This window comes from Apodemus sylvaticus, chromosome 3 (genome assembly GCF_947179515.1).
Source record: "Apodemus sylvaticus chromosome 3, mApoSyl1.1, whole genome shotgun sequence".
Taxonomy (NCBI): domain Eukaryota; kingdom Metazoa; phylum Chordata; class Mammalia; order Rodentia; family Muridae; genus Apodemus; species Apodemus sylvaticus.
Window position 1 is genome coordinate 143,233,587 of NC_067474.1, and position 16,501 is coordinate 143,250,087.

The 16,501-nt window shown below is 46.8% G+C and overlaps 1 protein-coding gene across 3 annotated transcripts in view; it reads right to left on the reverse strand.

Annotated features, from left to right (window-relative positions):
• Positions 1 to 6,023: 6,023 nt before the first annotated feature.
• The window catches only part of Lck (LCK proto-oncogene, Src family tyrosine kinase), a 29,157-nt gene continuing 18,679 nt past the window's right edge, over positions 6,024 to 16,501 (reverse strand). For all 3 annotated transcript variants that reach the window (XM_052177465.1, XM_052177463.1, XM_052177464.1), the window contains exons 7-13: positions 16,238 to 16,387; positions 15,799 to 15,951; positions 15,491 to 15,670; positions 12,547 to 12,623; positions 12,320 to 12,473; positions 12,018 to 12,149; positions 6,024 to 6,659 (exon numbers count right to left, since the gene is read on the reverse strand). In XM_052177465.1, the coding sequence (XP_052033425.1) occupies positions 6,457 to 6,659; positions 12,018 to 12,149; positions 12,320 to 12,473; positions 12,547 to 12,623; positions 15,491 to 15,670; positions 15,799 to 15,951; positions 16,238 to 16,387 (1,049 nt within the window). In that variant the 3' untranslated portion in view covers positions 6,024 to 6,456. The remainder of the gene's footprint in view (positions 6,660 to 12,017; positions 12,150 to 12,319; positions 12,474 to 12,546; positions 12,624 to 15,490; positions 15,671 to 15,798; positions 15,952 to 16,237; positions 16,388 to 16,501) is intronic.

The window sequence follows — 16,501 nt, forward strand, 5'->3', positions numbered from 1 at the left end:
TCAAAAAAAAAAAAAAGTTTACAGCGAAAGCTGAAGAACTTCAGGTCTTTGTGAGCTATTCAATGTTACAAATTAAATTCCATTTCCAACTGTACATATTCTTTTTTAAAATAAGACAAATTCCTACATGCCCCAGCACCATGACAGAGTAGCAGGACTTGGTGTTTTGTTTTTGATTTACGGGAACGAGAGTTCTTATGTAATGGCACGTATAAGGGGTGGGTGGGGGTGGGGCAGGCCTGAGATGGCGATCTGTAGGTCCAGGGGATTGAACTCATGGTCAGACATGGTGGCAAGCAATTTTATGCACTGAACCATCTCACCTATCCAGAACTTAATTTTTCTAAACTGAAAGCCTATTTTGGGGGGGGGGGGAGCAGCGAGGGAGGGTTGTTCGTTCGTTTGATTTTGTTTTTAAAGACAGTGTTTCTCTTTGTAGCCCTGACTGTTCTGGAACTCACTCTGTAGACCAGGCTGGCCTCAGAATTCAGAAATAGAAATCTGCTTGCCCGGGCGGCGGAGGTGGCCGGAGGCGGCGAAGGCGCACGCCTTTAATCCCAGCACTTGGGAGGCAGAGGCAAGCAGATTTCTGAGAGTCTACGGAGTGAGTTCCAGGACGACTAGGGCTACACAGAGAAACCCTGTCTTGAAAAACCAAAGCGAGAGAGAGAGAGAGAGAGAGAGAGAGAGAGAGAGAGAGAGAGAGAGAGAGAGAGAGAGAGAAAGAGAAGAGCTGGGACTGAGGCTTGCACAACACCCAGTCCTTGTATGCACAATGTTACTCCCTTGGAAATTGCACTGGGGCCTTTAGTGATCGCGAGGCTGTGTTAGAGCAAAGGGCCAGGAAACAGACTCATTTCTGCATTGCTGCTTCCCTGCTGGCATTAGGGTCTCCTTAGCGTTTCTAGGACTCCTTTTCCATCTTTGCTAGTGTAGAGAGAAGACGACCCCCAAAGTTTACCAGCTCCATGGCCGTCCACAGTGCCTGCCACGGAATGAAGTCATAGGTATTGAAGCATTTGTAAGATGTAGAGCAACGTTTACAACCTTACATGCCCTCGGAGGCCAGGCAGGTGGTATAAACGAATGAGTTTATACTCTCATGGCTCAGGTATTGTTTGTTTGCTCATTTTAAAACCTGGAGCTTTTAACATCCTTATAGGAACACATGAGCACTCCCTTTTTTAATCGAACATACAGCCATTTCGGAACTTAACTTTTTAAACTCGGATTTCTTTTATTTTTATTTTAATTTTCTTTCTTCATTTTCTTCTTTATCCTGAGAACAGCAGCACCAGGTTTGGTGATAAATAGCTGTTAGCACTTGACTTAGGCTAGTAGTGGGTGAAAGGGACCCTGACAGGGACAGAAAATTCATGTTCCAACTAAACATGGCCAGTACTTGCTCTGCTAGAACAGACAAACCCCAGGAAACCAAACCTCTCATTGTTCAAGAGACAGCCCAGATCTAGAGTTTATATATAAAATCTTCCCAGTTTTATAAATTGGCTAAGTGAATTTACTTATCTTTAAAATAAAAGTAAACATTTTATTGAAACCTAAAGGGCATGTCTGTAATCCCAGCACTCGGGACCCAAATATAGGAAGCTAATGAGTTCAGGTAAGGCAAGGCCACAAAACAAGAGCCTGTTTCTTCTTTCTTTCTTTCTTTCTTTCTTTCTTTCTTTCTTTCTTTCTTTCTTTCTTTCTTTTGTTTTTGTTTTTTTGTTTTTGTTTTTTGTTTTTTGTTTTTTTCAAGACAGGGTTTCTCTATAGCTCTGGCTGTCCTGGAACTCACTCTGTAGACCAGGCTGGCCTCAAACTCATAAATCAGCCTGACTCTGTCTCTCAAGTGCTGGGATCAAAGGTGTGTGCCACCACTGCCTGCCTGAGCCAGTTTTTTTTCTTAAAAAAAAAAAAAACAAAAACAAAAACAAAAAAAACCTGCCTTTAATCCCAGCACTCCAGAGGCAGAGGCAGGCAGAATTCTGAGTTCAGCCTGGTCTACAGAATGAGTTTCAGAACAGTCAGGGCAACACAAAGAAACCCTGCCTTGAAAAAAAAAAAAAAAAACCAAATCCATCTTGGACAGGAGGTAACCCTAATGTTGAAAAATGGTGGAGTATTTGCTAAGCATACATGAGACTCTACGGTTCTCCATCTTGAGCACAAAAGTCCCCACCACTTTAGTGATGTCCTTGCAATTGTAACTCTTGGGCCAGCATGGTGGATTTGTGGGCAAAAGCTCACCTGTCTCCAAGCCAGATGACCTACAATTGATCCCCAGGAGCTATGAGGTAGAAGGATAAAAACCAGTCCTGAAAGTTGTGGCACATGCACTAATAAAAACATGGAAAATTCATAACTCTTCCCCAAAACATGACCATCTTTCATTTTTCCTTCAGTCTATATTATAATATATTTTTCTATATGTTCTCTTATTAAGATGTAAGTAAGCACACACCTTTAATCCCTGCACTTGGGAGGCAGAGGCAGGCAGATTTCTGAGTTCGCAGCCAACTTGGTCTACAGAGTGAGTACCAGGACAGCCAGGGCAGAGAAACCCTGTCTCAAAAAACAAAAAAACCAAATCAAAACAAAACAAAACAAAAAGATGTAAGCACTGCAAGGTATCAAAGGGTTTGTGTGTGACTGAGTGTGCATGTACTGTGCGTATGTGTGCATGTGTGTGAAGGTATGTGTGTGACTGAGTGTGCATGTACTGTGTGTATGTGTGCATGTGTGTGAAGGTATGTGTGTGAGTGTGCGTGTGTGTGCATGTGTGTGAAGGTATGTGTGTGACTGAGTGTGCATGTACTGTGTGCATGTGTGCATGTGTGTGAAGGTATGTGTGTGACTGAGTGTGCATGTACTGTGTGCATGTGTGCATGTGTGTGAAGGTATGTGTGTGACTGAGTGTGCATGTACTGTGTGCATGTGTGCATGTGTGTGAAGGTATGTGTGTGACTGAGTGTGCATGTACTGTGTACATGTGTGTGAAGGTATGTGTGTGAGTGTGCATGTGTGTGTGTATATGTGTGTAGATATGTGTGAGTATGCATATGTGTGAGTGTGTGCATGTATGTATGTATGTGTGAGTGTGTGCATGTTGCATGTGTGTGAATGTTTATGTGTGGGTGTGTGCATGTGTTGGTTTTTAGACATGGTCTCATAATTCCCTGTGTAACTAACTGAGAATGGCCTTGAACTCACTCACCTTCCAGCCTCCAGCTCCATTAGACGATGGTGTGCTACCTCATGGGATCACACAGGCTTGCCAGCCCATTTGGCCTTTGTGAGAATTTTATCTACCATAAAATCTAGGGCCTCAGACGGGCCTGGAACGGGTAGCTATCAATACTACTTTGAAACATTGTGGAAGTTAGCCAAAGCCTGTCTAGGGTTCAAGGTCAGCCCAGGCTACACTGAGACCCTGTATCAAAAGAATAACCGAAGGACAAACAGATATATCTGGAGGGGCAGGCAAATATCTCAGCAGTTAAGAAGAGACTACTGTGAGTTCGAGGCCAGGCTTGTCTACAGAGTGAGTTCCAGGACATCTAGGGCTACATAGAGAAACCCTGTCTCAGAAAAAAAACAAATCCAAAAAACCAAAAAGAAAAAGAAAAAAAGAAAAAAAAAAGAAAAAGAAGAGACCACTGCTCTGTTAGGCTCCCAGCAGCAGAGTCAACTATTCCTGCACAGCAATGATGCAAAGAAGTTCATGCAGGCACATACACAGATACGTGACAAGTAAATAAATCCTAAAAAACATAGCTGAAGTCAAATGTAGCTCTTTACTTAGTTTGGGTTTTGATATCCCAGGATGCCCTAGAAATCACTATGTGGCTCAGCAGGGCTTCAAACTCCTGTTGATCCTCCTGTTTCAGGCATGAGACACCACACCCATCTTAAATATGATCCTTCAAATGAGTAGCTGTAAAAAGAAAAACAAAAAGATGGCCGTGTATAAAAGGGAGGTAGCTCACTCACACTGACCTTTTAGGCTTGTGAAGTGAGGTTGGACTAGAGGGGTAATGAACACTGGCCTGGGCCAGTGAAATGGGCTTAGTTGGTAACGGTCCTTGCTCTTAAATTTGAGGACATGAAGCCAGGTGATGGTGGCACATGCCTTTAATCCCAGCACTTGGGAGGCAGAGGCAGGCAGATTTCTGAGTTGAGGCCAGCCTGGTCTACAGAGTGAGTTCCAGGACAACCAGGACTACGCAGAGAAACTCTGTCTCTAAATAAATAAATAAATAAATAAATAAATAAATCTGAGAACATGAGTTTGCTGCCCAAGACCTAGGAGGTAAGAAAGACAGGACTGACTCCCTAATGTTGTCCTCTGACTCTGCGGTGGGTATGTAGTCATGGACCAAGACCACACACACACACACACACACACACACACACACACTTTTGTAAAAATGTCAGTCTTTCACTTATCCTCACTCTCACCCCAACTCAGGGTGGCCCACTTGGCTCCCCTCGAAATTTGTTTGTTTTTCGGGTGAAATGTCCATTAGGAATGCTGGGCGGTCCTGGCTCAGGGAAATTAGGATAAGAGATCTGGCAGGAGTCAACAGAACAAAGGAAACTCCTTATACTTACAGACTTTAAAGGAAAGAGATGCCAGGCTTTCGAAGGGAGGAGATCTCTGAGTTTGGGCCAGTTAGAAGTGCTAGGTTGGAAATAAAGCCATAATTTAGGAAACAAATCCTGTTGTACTGTCCTACCTTGGGCTGCTCCATGCTAGGAGCATCTTAGGGAAAGTTCTAGATAGGATACAAGCTGTGGCTCCTCTGTTCTACAGGGGCAGCAGCTTTGATCTAACCTTTTAGATCATATGAATAATCTTTACACACACACACACACACACACACACACATTTAAATGAAATGGTAGCTTAGAGAAATGGCTCAGATGTTAGGAGCACTTGTTACTCTCGCAGAAGATCAATCCCAGCACCCCAAGGTGCACACAATCATTCCTAACTCTATTTCCAACATCTGCTTCTGACTGCTGAAGGCACTAGGTGTGCACACGGTACACATACATACTTGCAGGCAAAACATTTACAGACATAAAAATAAATCTGCAAAGAGAGTTGACCTTGTCTCAAGTGCTGTCTTTGTGTGATCCACAAACCGTTTTTCTGTATGGTGTTTCCCCCCCCCCCCTTTGGTGTCTGAGGCAAGGTTTCTTCTCTATGTAATCCTGGCTGTCCTAAAATTTGTGCTGTAGACCAGGCTGGCCTCAAACTTAAAGATCCACCTGTCTCTGCTTCCTGTGCTGGAATTAAAGGTGAGCTCCACCACTCCTTGGCAGCTTGATATCTTGTGTGTGTGTGTGTGTGTGTGTGTGTGAGAGAGAGAGAGAGAGAGAGAGAGAGAGAGAGAGAGAGAGAGAGACCGAGGAATGCTACTAATAAGCTAAAATGTTATGGTTATAATACTCATTCTCAGTTTATCTCAGTGTTCTGAAATTCTCCGGTTCACCACCCATCCAACCACACCCACCCCTTACCTTACTCAGGACCAATCAGCTTAAAGGTTAGCTGATAATATTTTGCCTAGTGAGCCAACCGCTCCCCTTGCCCTTTAAACTTTTGAACCTGGTTTTTCCTATAAAAAAAAGTCTACTCTGAGCAGACGAATGCGACAATTATGTCTTTTCCTTCTAGTGGACCTGGATGCCCAGTATTATGCTGTGTGTTCAATAAACTAGGCTTGTTGAGGTGAGATGGTGCTCATGGTTTGAGTGGTGACGTCCCAGACCCCAGCGCTCATCTCTCGGGTAGATTGACGCTCAACCACCAGGGCTTCACAGCGTACGTTTCACGTGATAATGGTTCTTCCCATGTTCAGTGAAGAGACACACTTAGATGGCAGGTGGACTATCCTGTACTGATACTGGCAACTCGGAGCAGGAGAACCTAGTGTGGGCGATGCACCAGCAACCCCAGCCTCCATCATCTGACCGCCCACTATCTGCCACGTGCAGTAGAAAAATGTACCTCCTTAATTCAACAGACTTTTATTGAGCTCCTGGTGTGTGCTAGGCACCAAGATAGAATACACAGAGACATTAGATTGGATGGCAGCCCACAAAGAGGGCCTTCTCGGAGGCCATCAGAGAGGCAGTGGTAGACAGAGACACGCATCCATCATTCTCCTCTCTATAGTTTCAGGAAATGGAATGGTCCAGGAAGACACCTTAGGTGGTACCAAGGCTTAGACTCACATGTTCCATGGGTAGAAGACACATGTATGGAACCCACATAACTACACATGTGTGTACGGGACAAAAGCTGCATCATGTGTAGCCCACGCACAGGCTTCATGTACAGAATCAGAGTCCATGTGTGCACAGGCGTCGTGCATGTGGCACAAGAATGCCACCGGTCCTAGCCAGGGCAAAGGGGTTGGGAGGGTCCTGGGACCGCAAGGCCTATCAAGGCTGGGGCTGGTACTGGCCCTCCGTGGCTGTGAAGAAGTCATCCAGAACGCTCCGCAGGTAGTCAAACGTGGGCCGCTCCTCTGGGCGCTCCTTCCAGCACAGCATCATGAGGTGGTACAGCTCTTCCGGACAGTTGTCAGGTCGCACCATTCGGTAGCCTCGCTCCAGGTTCTGAATGACTTCGGGGTTGGTCATTCCTGGAAGGTTGATGGGAGAAGCAACGTCAAGCCTTTAATCTTTGGAAACCTAAAAGCAGGCGGATGCCAAGCTGATTCCAGTCTCTTCCTTTCCTATCTTTTTATCTATCCATCCATCCATCCATCCATCCATCCATCTTCTTTCTTTCTTTCTTTCTTTTTTTGTTGTTGTTTGTTTGTTTTTGAGATAGGATTTCTCTATGAACTCAGAAACTGTAGACCAGGCTGACGTCGAACTCAGAGAGATTCACTTGCCTCTGCCTCCCAAGTGCTATTATTATTACTATTATTATTATTTTGGGTTTTGGATTTTGGTTTTTTTCAAGACAGGGTTTCTCTGTGTAGCCCTGGCTGTCCTGGAACTCACTCTGTAGACCAGGCTGGCCTTGAACTCAGAAATCTGCCTGCCTCTGCCTCCCAAGTGCAGGGATTTTGGGTTTTGGGTTTTTTTTTTTTTTTTTTTTTTTGGTTTTTCGAGACAGGGTTTCTCTGTGTAGCCCTGGCTGTCCTGGAACTCACTCTGCAGACCAGGCTGGCCTCGAACTCAGAAATCCACCTGCCTCTGTCTCCTGAGTGCTGGGATTACAGGCGTGTGCCACCAACGCCCGGCCCAAGTGTAGGGATTAAAGACGTGTACCACCATCCTCAGCTCCAAGTGCTAGTATTAAAGATCTACACCACCAGGCTGGTGAGATGGCTCAGCGGTTAAGAGCAATGACTGCTCTTCTGAAGGTCCTGAATTCAAATTCCAGCAACCACACGGTGGCTCACAACCATCTGTAATGAGATCTGATGCCCTCTTCTGGTATGTCTGAAGACAGCTACAGTGTATTTACATATAATAATAAATAAATCTTTTAAAAAAATATGCGGAGCAGGGTGATGGCGGCGCATGCCTGTAATCCCAGCACTCTGGGAGGTAGACACAGGCAGATTTCTAAGTTCGAGGCCAGCCTGGTCTACAGAGTGAGTTCCAGGACAGCCAGGGCTACACAGAGAAACCCCGTCTCAAAAAAGAAAAAAAAAGAAAGAAAGAGAGAGAGAGAGAGAGAGAGAGAAAAGAAACAAACAAACAAACAAACAAATGGGATCTAAGATGGGAGTAGTGGCACACCTTTAATCCCAGCACTGAGAGGTAGAGGCAAGTGAATCTCTGTGATTTTGAGGCCAGCATGGTCTACAGAGTTCCAAGACAGCCAGGGTTACACAGAGAAACACTGTCTCAAGAAAACAAAAACAAGGGCTGGAGAGATGGCTCAGCGGTTAAGAGCACTGACTGTTCTTCCAAAGGTCCTGAGTTCAAATCCCAGCAACCACATGGTGGCTCACAACCATCTGTAATGAGGTCTGACACCCTCTTCCAGGGTGTCTGAAGACAGCTACAGTGTATTTACATATAATAAATAAATCTTAAAAAAAAAAAAAGAAAACAAAAACTAAAAGGAAAAAGACTGTTTCTCACTATCCAGCCTTGACTGGTCTGGAACTCATTATGTAAACCAGTCTGACCTCAAACAAAGATTTGCCTGCCTCTGCCTCCCAAATTCTGGGATTAACAATAATGCTCTTTTAAAAAATATCCTATTTACTTAATTGTTATTAATTTTGTGTGTGATGTGTATGGGCCTACACATGGGCCAAAGCACGTAAGTGGAGGTCACAGAACAACTATTTTAAAAGGATTTTTTTTAATTTTATTATTTTACTTTACTTTTTATTTTTTTGGGTTTTTTTGAGACAGGGTTTCTCTGTGTAGCCCTGGCTGTCCTGGAACTCACTATAGACCAGGCTGGCCTTGAACTCAAAAATCTGCCTGCCTCTGCCTCCCAAGTGCTGGGATTAAAGGCATGCGCCACCACCGCCTGGCAAAATGGTTTTTTAATTATTTTATTTTATTTTGGTAGAGAGTTGAAACAGGGTTTCTCTGTGTATCCCTGGCTGTCCTGGAACTCTTTAAATCAGGCTGGTCTCAAACTCAGAAATTCACCTGTTGCTGGGATTAAAGTATGTGCCATTACCTCAGCTTAAAATTTTATTTCTATGTATATAAGTGTGTTTTATATGTATATATATCACATGTGTGCAGTACTCAGGGAGGCCAGAAGAGGGCACTGAATTCCTGGGGACTGGAATTACAGATAGCTGTAATCCGTTCTATGGGTGCCTAGATCTGAACCCAGGTCCTTTGGAAGAGCAGACAGTGTTCTTAGCTACTGAGCCATCTCTCCAGTCTCCCCAACCCAATCAGACAACAACTTTTAAGCATGAGATCTCAGCCAGGCCACCATGCCTTTAATCCTAATACTCAGGAGGCAGAGGCAGAAGCAACCAGATCTCTGTGAGTTCAAGGACATCCCAGTCTACAAAGTGAGTCCCAAGAGAGCCAAGGGCTATATAGAGAAACCCTGACTTCAAAAATCAAAAGTAAATAATAGATAGATAGACAGACAGACAGACAAATGCAGGTTCTCTTCTCCTATGTTTACATGAATACCGGGGATCTAACTTGGGTCATCCGGCTTGTTCAGCAATGCTTTGACCCTCTGGGTCATCTGGGAGTGTCTCAGGAGTGTGATTGGTTTTGTTTTTAGTAATAGAATGCTGACCAACACAGGTGAGGTTCAGAATATGGAACTACCAATCCAAACTGATGCTAGTCTTCAGTGAGGTAAAGCACACTATCATTCCCTGCAGAATGAACATCAGGACCACACCTATAGTGCGGATACATGCTCCGGTACATACATGCCAGCCACAGGACCCTGACTGAGTCACCTCCTCTAGAAGAGTGAATCCTCCTTCCTCCTCACTGAGTTATAAGAAGGATGGAATGAATCCTGCATAGAAGGTTAGGTCAGGCCTAGGGGGTGCCTGACTAGGGGGTGCTCTTTTATAAGGTGTACCTGAGATTGTTCTTACCTGATAGCAATGATGGGGTAGTCAGGACTCAGGATGAAAGCCACAGACAGAGCAGTGTTGAGGTATCTCTATATCTCTACCTTTTGGGCGTAGGCACAGGAGGTGAATACTGGGCTGTGAGATAGGACAAGCCCAGAGCTGGCAGATCTTCTACCCCTGACTGTGAGAGGAGTCTAACCTGATTCAAAGTGCCTTCACATTCCTGGGATCAAATGTCAGTGCCTGTTGCCCTGGGTCTAGGGGAAGTTTTTGCCAATCTGACCTCTGACCTCTATAACCTTCTACTCTTTTCTGTAGCACTTTCTTTCCACAGAGGTTATCAAATTTCTTCTAGAAAAATTTCACCCCTAGGCTTAGAAGCATGGCTCAGGGGCAGTGCACTTAAACCTTGCATGCACAGGACCTGGGTTTGATCCTCAGGTATGCAGGCGCATGCCTGTAATACAAGCACCTCCCAGTGAGGTAGAAGCATGAATTGGGAGCTCAGGGGACATCTTCAGATTCATAGAGAGTTAGAGGCCAGCCCTGGGCTACATAAGACATTGTCTCAAAAAAAAAAACCAAAAAAACAAAAAAACAAAAAAAACCCAAAAAAACAAAAACAAAAAACAACCTAACGGTAGCCGGGCGGTGGTGGCGCACGCCTGTAATCCCAGCACTTGGGAGGCAGAGGCAGGCAGATTTCTGAGTTTGAGGCCAGCCTGGTCTACAGAGTGAGTTTCAGGACAGCCAGGGCTATACAGAGAAACCCTGCCTTGAAAAACCAAAAAACAAAACAAAACAAACAAACAAAAAACAAAAACAAAAAACCCTGATGACTAAAAAATAAACATTCAATAAAAATCCCACCCGTCATGGTTGAACATGGGCTAAGGGAGAAGGAGAGGCCTACACGGCTTCTCTCTTGAGCTGTGAAGTCTCAGCAGGGAAGGAGCAGTGCTCCCTGAGCAGCTCCCATGCACCTGTCAAGAGTGTTTCACAAAAGCGCACACCTTTAATCCCAGTTCTCTGGGAGGCAGAAGCAGGCGGATTTCTGAGTTCAAGGCCAGCCTGGTCCACAGAGTGAGTTCCAGGACAGCCAGGGCTATACAGAGAAACGCTGTCTCGAAAAAAACCAAAACAAAAAAACAAAATAAAAAAAAACAAAAACAGAGTGTTTCACAAAGACTCATGTTTTACATATGGGGAAACTGAGGCTCAGAGGCAACATAATGTACCCAGAGTGATAACTAGCAATGGCTTAGTGTGGCCTAAGCACTATTCTGATCTCAGATTTAAGAAACCAGGGGTTGGGCTGGAGAAGTGGCTCAGCAGTTAAGAGCACTGACTACTCTTCCAGAGGTCCTGAATTCAAATCCCACAACTACACGAAGGCTCACAAGCATCTGTAAATGAGATCTGACACCATCTTCTGGTGTGTCTGAAGACAGCTACAGTGTACTTATATATAATAAGTAAATCTTTAAAAAAGAAAGAAAGAAAAAGAAAGAGAAAGAAAGAAAGAAAGAAAGAAAGAAAGAAAGAAAGAAAGAAAGAAAGAAAGAAAGAAAGAAAGAAAGAAAGAAAGAAAGAAGCCAGGGGTCAGACAATGGTGGTACACTTTTTTGTTGTTGTTGTTGTTGTTGTTTTGGTTTTTGGTTTTTTGGATCTGGTTTTTTCGAGACAGGGTTTCTCTGTATAGCCCTGGCTGTCCTGGAACTCACTCTGTAGACCAGGCTGGCCTCGAACTCAGAAATCCGCCTGCCTCTGCCTCCCAGAGTGCTAGGATTACAGGCGTGCGCCACCACCGCCCGGCTGGTGGCACACTTTTAATCCCAGCATTTTAGAGGCAGAGATGAATGGATCTCTGAGTTTTGAGGCCAGTCAGGCCTACATAGTAAGTTCCTGGACAGCCAGCGCCAAACAGAGAAACCCTGTTTCAACCAAACACACACACACACACACACATACACACACACACACACACACACACATGCGCACACATTCAGGCATGCGCTCGTACATGCACACGCACACACACACACACACACATGCGCACACATTCAGGCATGTGCTCGTACATACACACACACACACACACACACACATGCATGCACGCACGCACGCACGCACGCACACACACACACACACACACACACACACACACAGAGGAAGGTTTTACCTCCTCTGACAGCCATGTTCTGGCATACTAGGTGGCCTGTGCCATATTGAAGCAAGGAAGAATTGGAGGTTTTGAGAGGTGAGGGGACTCTCACCGCAGAGACGGAAGCCAGCTAGGAAATGGAGCAGCTAACAGGAGATTTTGCAGTCACAAGCTCAAGCGGATGGAAGAGAAGCAAAGAGAAGTTTCAGAGTCAGAGCCTGGGTAGAAGTGGGAAGGGATGGATTTGCTCCTCTTCCTTTGTAGACTGGGACTTGCTTCTCTTAAAGAGTGCTCACCTGGGTAAGGGATGCGACCGTGGGTGACGATCTCGGTCAGCAGAATCCCGAAGGACCACACATCTGACTTGATGGTGAAGGTCCCGTAGTTAATGGCTTCCGGCGCTGTCCACTTAATGGGGAATTTGGCCCCTAGAGGGAAGCAAGGTTAGTCTACTGGTGTGCGAGCGCCCGGCTGCAGGCCCTGGACCTCCGCCCTAGCCCACACCTACCCTCCCTGCTGCAGGCCCTGGACCTCCACCCTAGCCCACACCTACCCTCCCTGCTGCAGGCCCTGGACCTCCGCCCTAGCCCACACCTACCCTCCCGGGCCGTGTACTCATTGTCTTCAATGAGACGCGCCAGGCCGAAGTCTGCAATCTTGCAGCTCAGCGTGTCAGACACCAGGATGTTGGCAGCCCGAAGGTCACGATGGATGTAATTCTGCTCTTCAATAAATGCCATGCCCTCTGCAATCTGCAGGCCAGGAAGAGGTCACCACCAGTCTTCACCTCCCTGACCTGTAGCCATACCCAGCCCATTTCCTTACCTGGGCTGCCATGTCCAAAAGTTTGTTGATGTTCAACTTGATGCCCGAGGGAGTCTTGAGAAAGTCTACTAGACTCCCTGTGAGCAAGAGCGAGAGTTGTTGACTTAAACTGCCCAGGAGGAAGCCCCAGACCCTTCCAGAGCCACCGAGGATCTGGAATCAATGCCCTGAGAAGAGAGTGCTTAGGCGTGGAGGGGGGGATGCTGTGCACAAGGGGGGGGGATGCTGTGCAGAAGGAGAGGGGGAATGCTTGTGCAAGGGGGGGATGCTGTGCACAAGGGGGGGATGCTGTGCACAGGGGGGAGGATGCTGTGCACAAGGGAGAGGGATGCTGTGCCCGAGGGAGAGGGATGCTGTGCACGAGGGAGAGGGATGCTGTGCACAGGGGGGAGGATGCTGTGCACGAGGGAGAGGGATGCTGTGCCCGAGGGAGAGGGATGCTGTGCACAGGGGGGAGGATGCTGTGCACGAGGGAGAGGGATGCTGTGCACGAGGGAGGGGGATGCTGTGCACAAGGGGGGGAGGATGCTGTACACGGGGGGGGGGGGGGATGCTTGTGCAAGGGGGGATGCTTAGCATATGGCATGGCTTTTTCCAGAGGATCCAGAGGCTTCCTGCCATCAGTTAAGGCAGAGCCCCATCTCCACAGCAGCCAAAGCCGGCATGCGTCATTCCCATAGACCTGTCTGTCTCTATCACAGGATTGTTGGATTCTCCACACAGATAGCTAGACTCTTCCTTCAAAGTCTCTTTGTTTCATTTCTTGTCTTCTAGAAGTTTCTCCTGTGCTTCTCCTGTCCAGCTGGACTGACTACTCTTCTACACTGTTCCTACCAGCCATCACAAATTCCTTCACCTAATTAGCAGAGCAATTGTGGCACATAATTTTCATACCAGCAGGGAGGCAGGGGCAGGCAGAGTTCTGGACCAGGAGAGCCAGGGCTACACAGAGAAACCCTATCTCAAAAAAAAAAAAAAAAACAAAAACAAAAAGAGGCCAGGGAGTGGTGATGCATAGATTTAATCCCTGGGGAGGCAGAGGCAGAGGCAGAGGCAGAGGCAGAGGCAGAGGCAGAGGCAGAGGCAGAGGCAGAGGCAGAGGCAGAGGCAAAAGGATCTCTGTAAGTTCAAAGCCAGCCTGGTCTACAGAGTGCATTCTAGAACAGAGAAGGCTACACAGAGAAACCCTGTGCTTAAAAAAAAAAATTGCTTGGGGTAGTGGCGCATGCCTGTAATCCCTGTGCTAGGAAGGGGAAGGACATAGAGAAACCTTGTCCTGAAAAAAAAGAGAGAGAGAGAGAGAGAGAGAGAGAAACTTGTCCTGAAAAGCCTAACCAAAAGAAGGAAGGAAGGAAGGAAGGAAGGAAGGAAGGAAGGAAGGAAGAAAGAAAGAAAGAAAGAAAGAAAGAAAGAAAGAAAGAAAGAAAGAAAGAAAGAAAGAAAGAAGGAAAGAAAAAGAAAGAAAGAGAGGGCTGGAGAGATGGCCCCAACTGCTCTTCCAAAGGTTCTGAGTTCAAATCCCAGCAACCACATGGTGGCTCACAACCATCTGTGATGAGATTGGATGCCCTCTTTTGGTGTGTCTGAAGACAGATATAGTGTACTTACATATAATAATAAATAAATCTTTTTAAAAATTTTTAAAAAAAGAAAGAAAGGAAAATATCTTCACTATCTACATTCCTGGGGTATTTGGGAACATCCCTAAGTCACAAACTGCTTTTCTCAGTGTCCATTATAAAAATCAGGTTTCAGCTGGTTATGATGGCACACACCTTTGATCCCAGCACTCAGGAGGCAGAGGCAGGCAGATTTCTGACTTCAGGGCCAGCCTGGTCTACAGAGTGAGTTCCAGGACAGCCAGGGCTACACAGAGAAACCCTGTCTTGAAAACAAAAAGAAGAGCTGGGCAGTGGTGGCGCACGCCTTTAATCCCATCACTTGGGAGGCAGAGGCAGGCGGATTTCTGAGTTCAAGACCAGCCTGATCTACAAAGTAAGTTCCAGGACATCCAGGGCTATACAGAGAAACCCTATCTCGATAAAAACCAAACAAACAAACAAAAAAAAAAAAGCCTACCAGAAAGAAAACCTATTTGCCATTTCAAGAAATCATTAACCGATGAACAGTTTGTTTCCCTTCCTGAAAGATGGACGGATTTTGCACTCCAAACAACCTAAACCACATAAAAACCGTGGCTGGACTGGAACTGCTTTTCCATCCCCAAATCAGTCATATGGGGAAGTAGCTCTTCCACTAGCGCCACTGCGTTTTAATTACATGTATTTATTCATAGGGCACGGCACATGCATGTGCCATTGCACACGTATGGAGACCAGAGGACAACTGGTAAGAGTCAGCTCTTTCCCTCTCTCATGAGGCTTCCAGGCATTGAACTCCTGCCTCTCGGGCTTGTCAGCACCTTTACCTGCTGCGCCATCTTGCTGGCCCTAAACCCACTATTTTACAGATTAAAAAGAACTATTTGGAGCAGAAAGCAGTGGTGTGATCAGCCCAAAGCCATACAATTATAAAGCCTCAATTCTATCCAGGCAGTCAGAGGATTTTTAACAACCATACTACATATTGGGGCTAGAAAGGTGGCTCAGCGTTTGAGAGCACTGGCTACCCTTCCAGAGGACCCGCATTTGATCCCCAGTGGCTCACATCTGTCTGTAACACCAGCGTATCCTACACCCTTTGCTGGTCTCTTCAAGCACCAGGCACTATACACTGTTTCCTGGGTCAAGCATTCTGAGATCCAGGTGGATATTAGAAGAAAGGAACAGAAACTGCAGATCAGGGACTATCAGAACCTTCTTCCAAGGCTTAGGGGACCAGGAAAGCGTCCTTAGAAGCTCTCAGTGGCAGGCTGGTGGTGGGTGCAGAAGGTAGTGGGACCACAAGAGCGCCCTCAAGCGGCTGGACATAGCAGGACACACACCGTTCTCCATGTATTCTGTGATAATGTAAATGGGCTCCTGGGTGACCACTGCATAGAGTCGGACTAGCCGCGGGTGCTGCAGCTGCTTCATGAGGTTAGCCTCAGCCAGGAAGGCATCGGGGGACATGCTTCCTTGCTTCAGACTCTTCACTGCCACCTTGGTGTGTCCGTTGTAGTACCCTGGTGGGGTACCGGTGAAGGAGAGACTGAGGTCATGATGAACTAGGCAGACGCCCTGAATAGGCCAGTGTGAGAGGAAGCTCACATCCCCTCCCCTCTTCCCAATCTGTCCTGAGGGCCACACTCACCCATCCACACTTCCCCGAACTGGCCAGCTCCCAGCCGCTCAACCAACTTCAGTGTCTCCCTGGGGACTTCCCATTCGTCCTCCCACCACGGTTTCTGGGGCTTCTGGGTCTGGCAAGGACGGCTCAACTTTGTGCACAGCCCATCAGAGGCGTCTGGATGGACAAAGGAGAAGTTACCAGGAAGACGGTCCCTAGAGACCTTGGGTGCTCCCTGCAGCCCCTACCTCTCTCCACTTTCCTCGCAGGGCTAACAGACTGGCATGGGAGGGGGAGGGGACACGTGGGTCATCCAACGTCAGCCTGCAGGGTCCAGGGTCAGGTATTTCTCATCCATTGAAGGGGGATGAAAGATGTTTGGAGGGTCCCTAAGAAGGACTGGGGGCGGGGGGAGATAGGCTACTAGGATGGGCACAGGTGCACGCATTCCGCCGGAGCTCACTGGTGTAATGGCGGACCAGATCGTGGAGTCCGGGAAAAGTGATACGAGGGGAGATGTAGAAGCCACCGTTGTCTAGGTTACGGATCTTATAATGTTTCACCACTTCTCCTTGGTTCTGGTCGAAGTCTCTGACCGACAGTGAAAAGGATCCTGAAGAAAGATTGGAGAGGAGAACAAGGAAGAGTAGTTGAAGAAGGAAAAGAAACAGAGGCGGAGTACCTTCCTTAAATCAGGAGGCCTCCGCCCCATCCTCCCCCCCCCCCC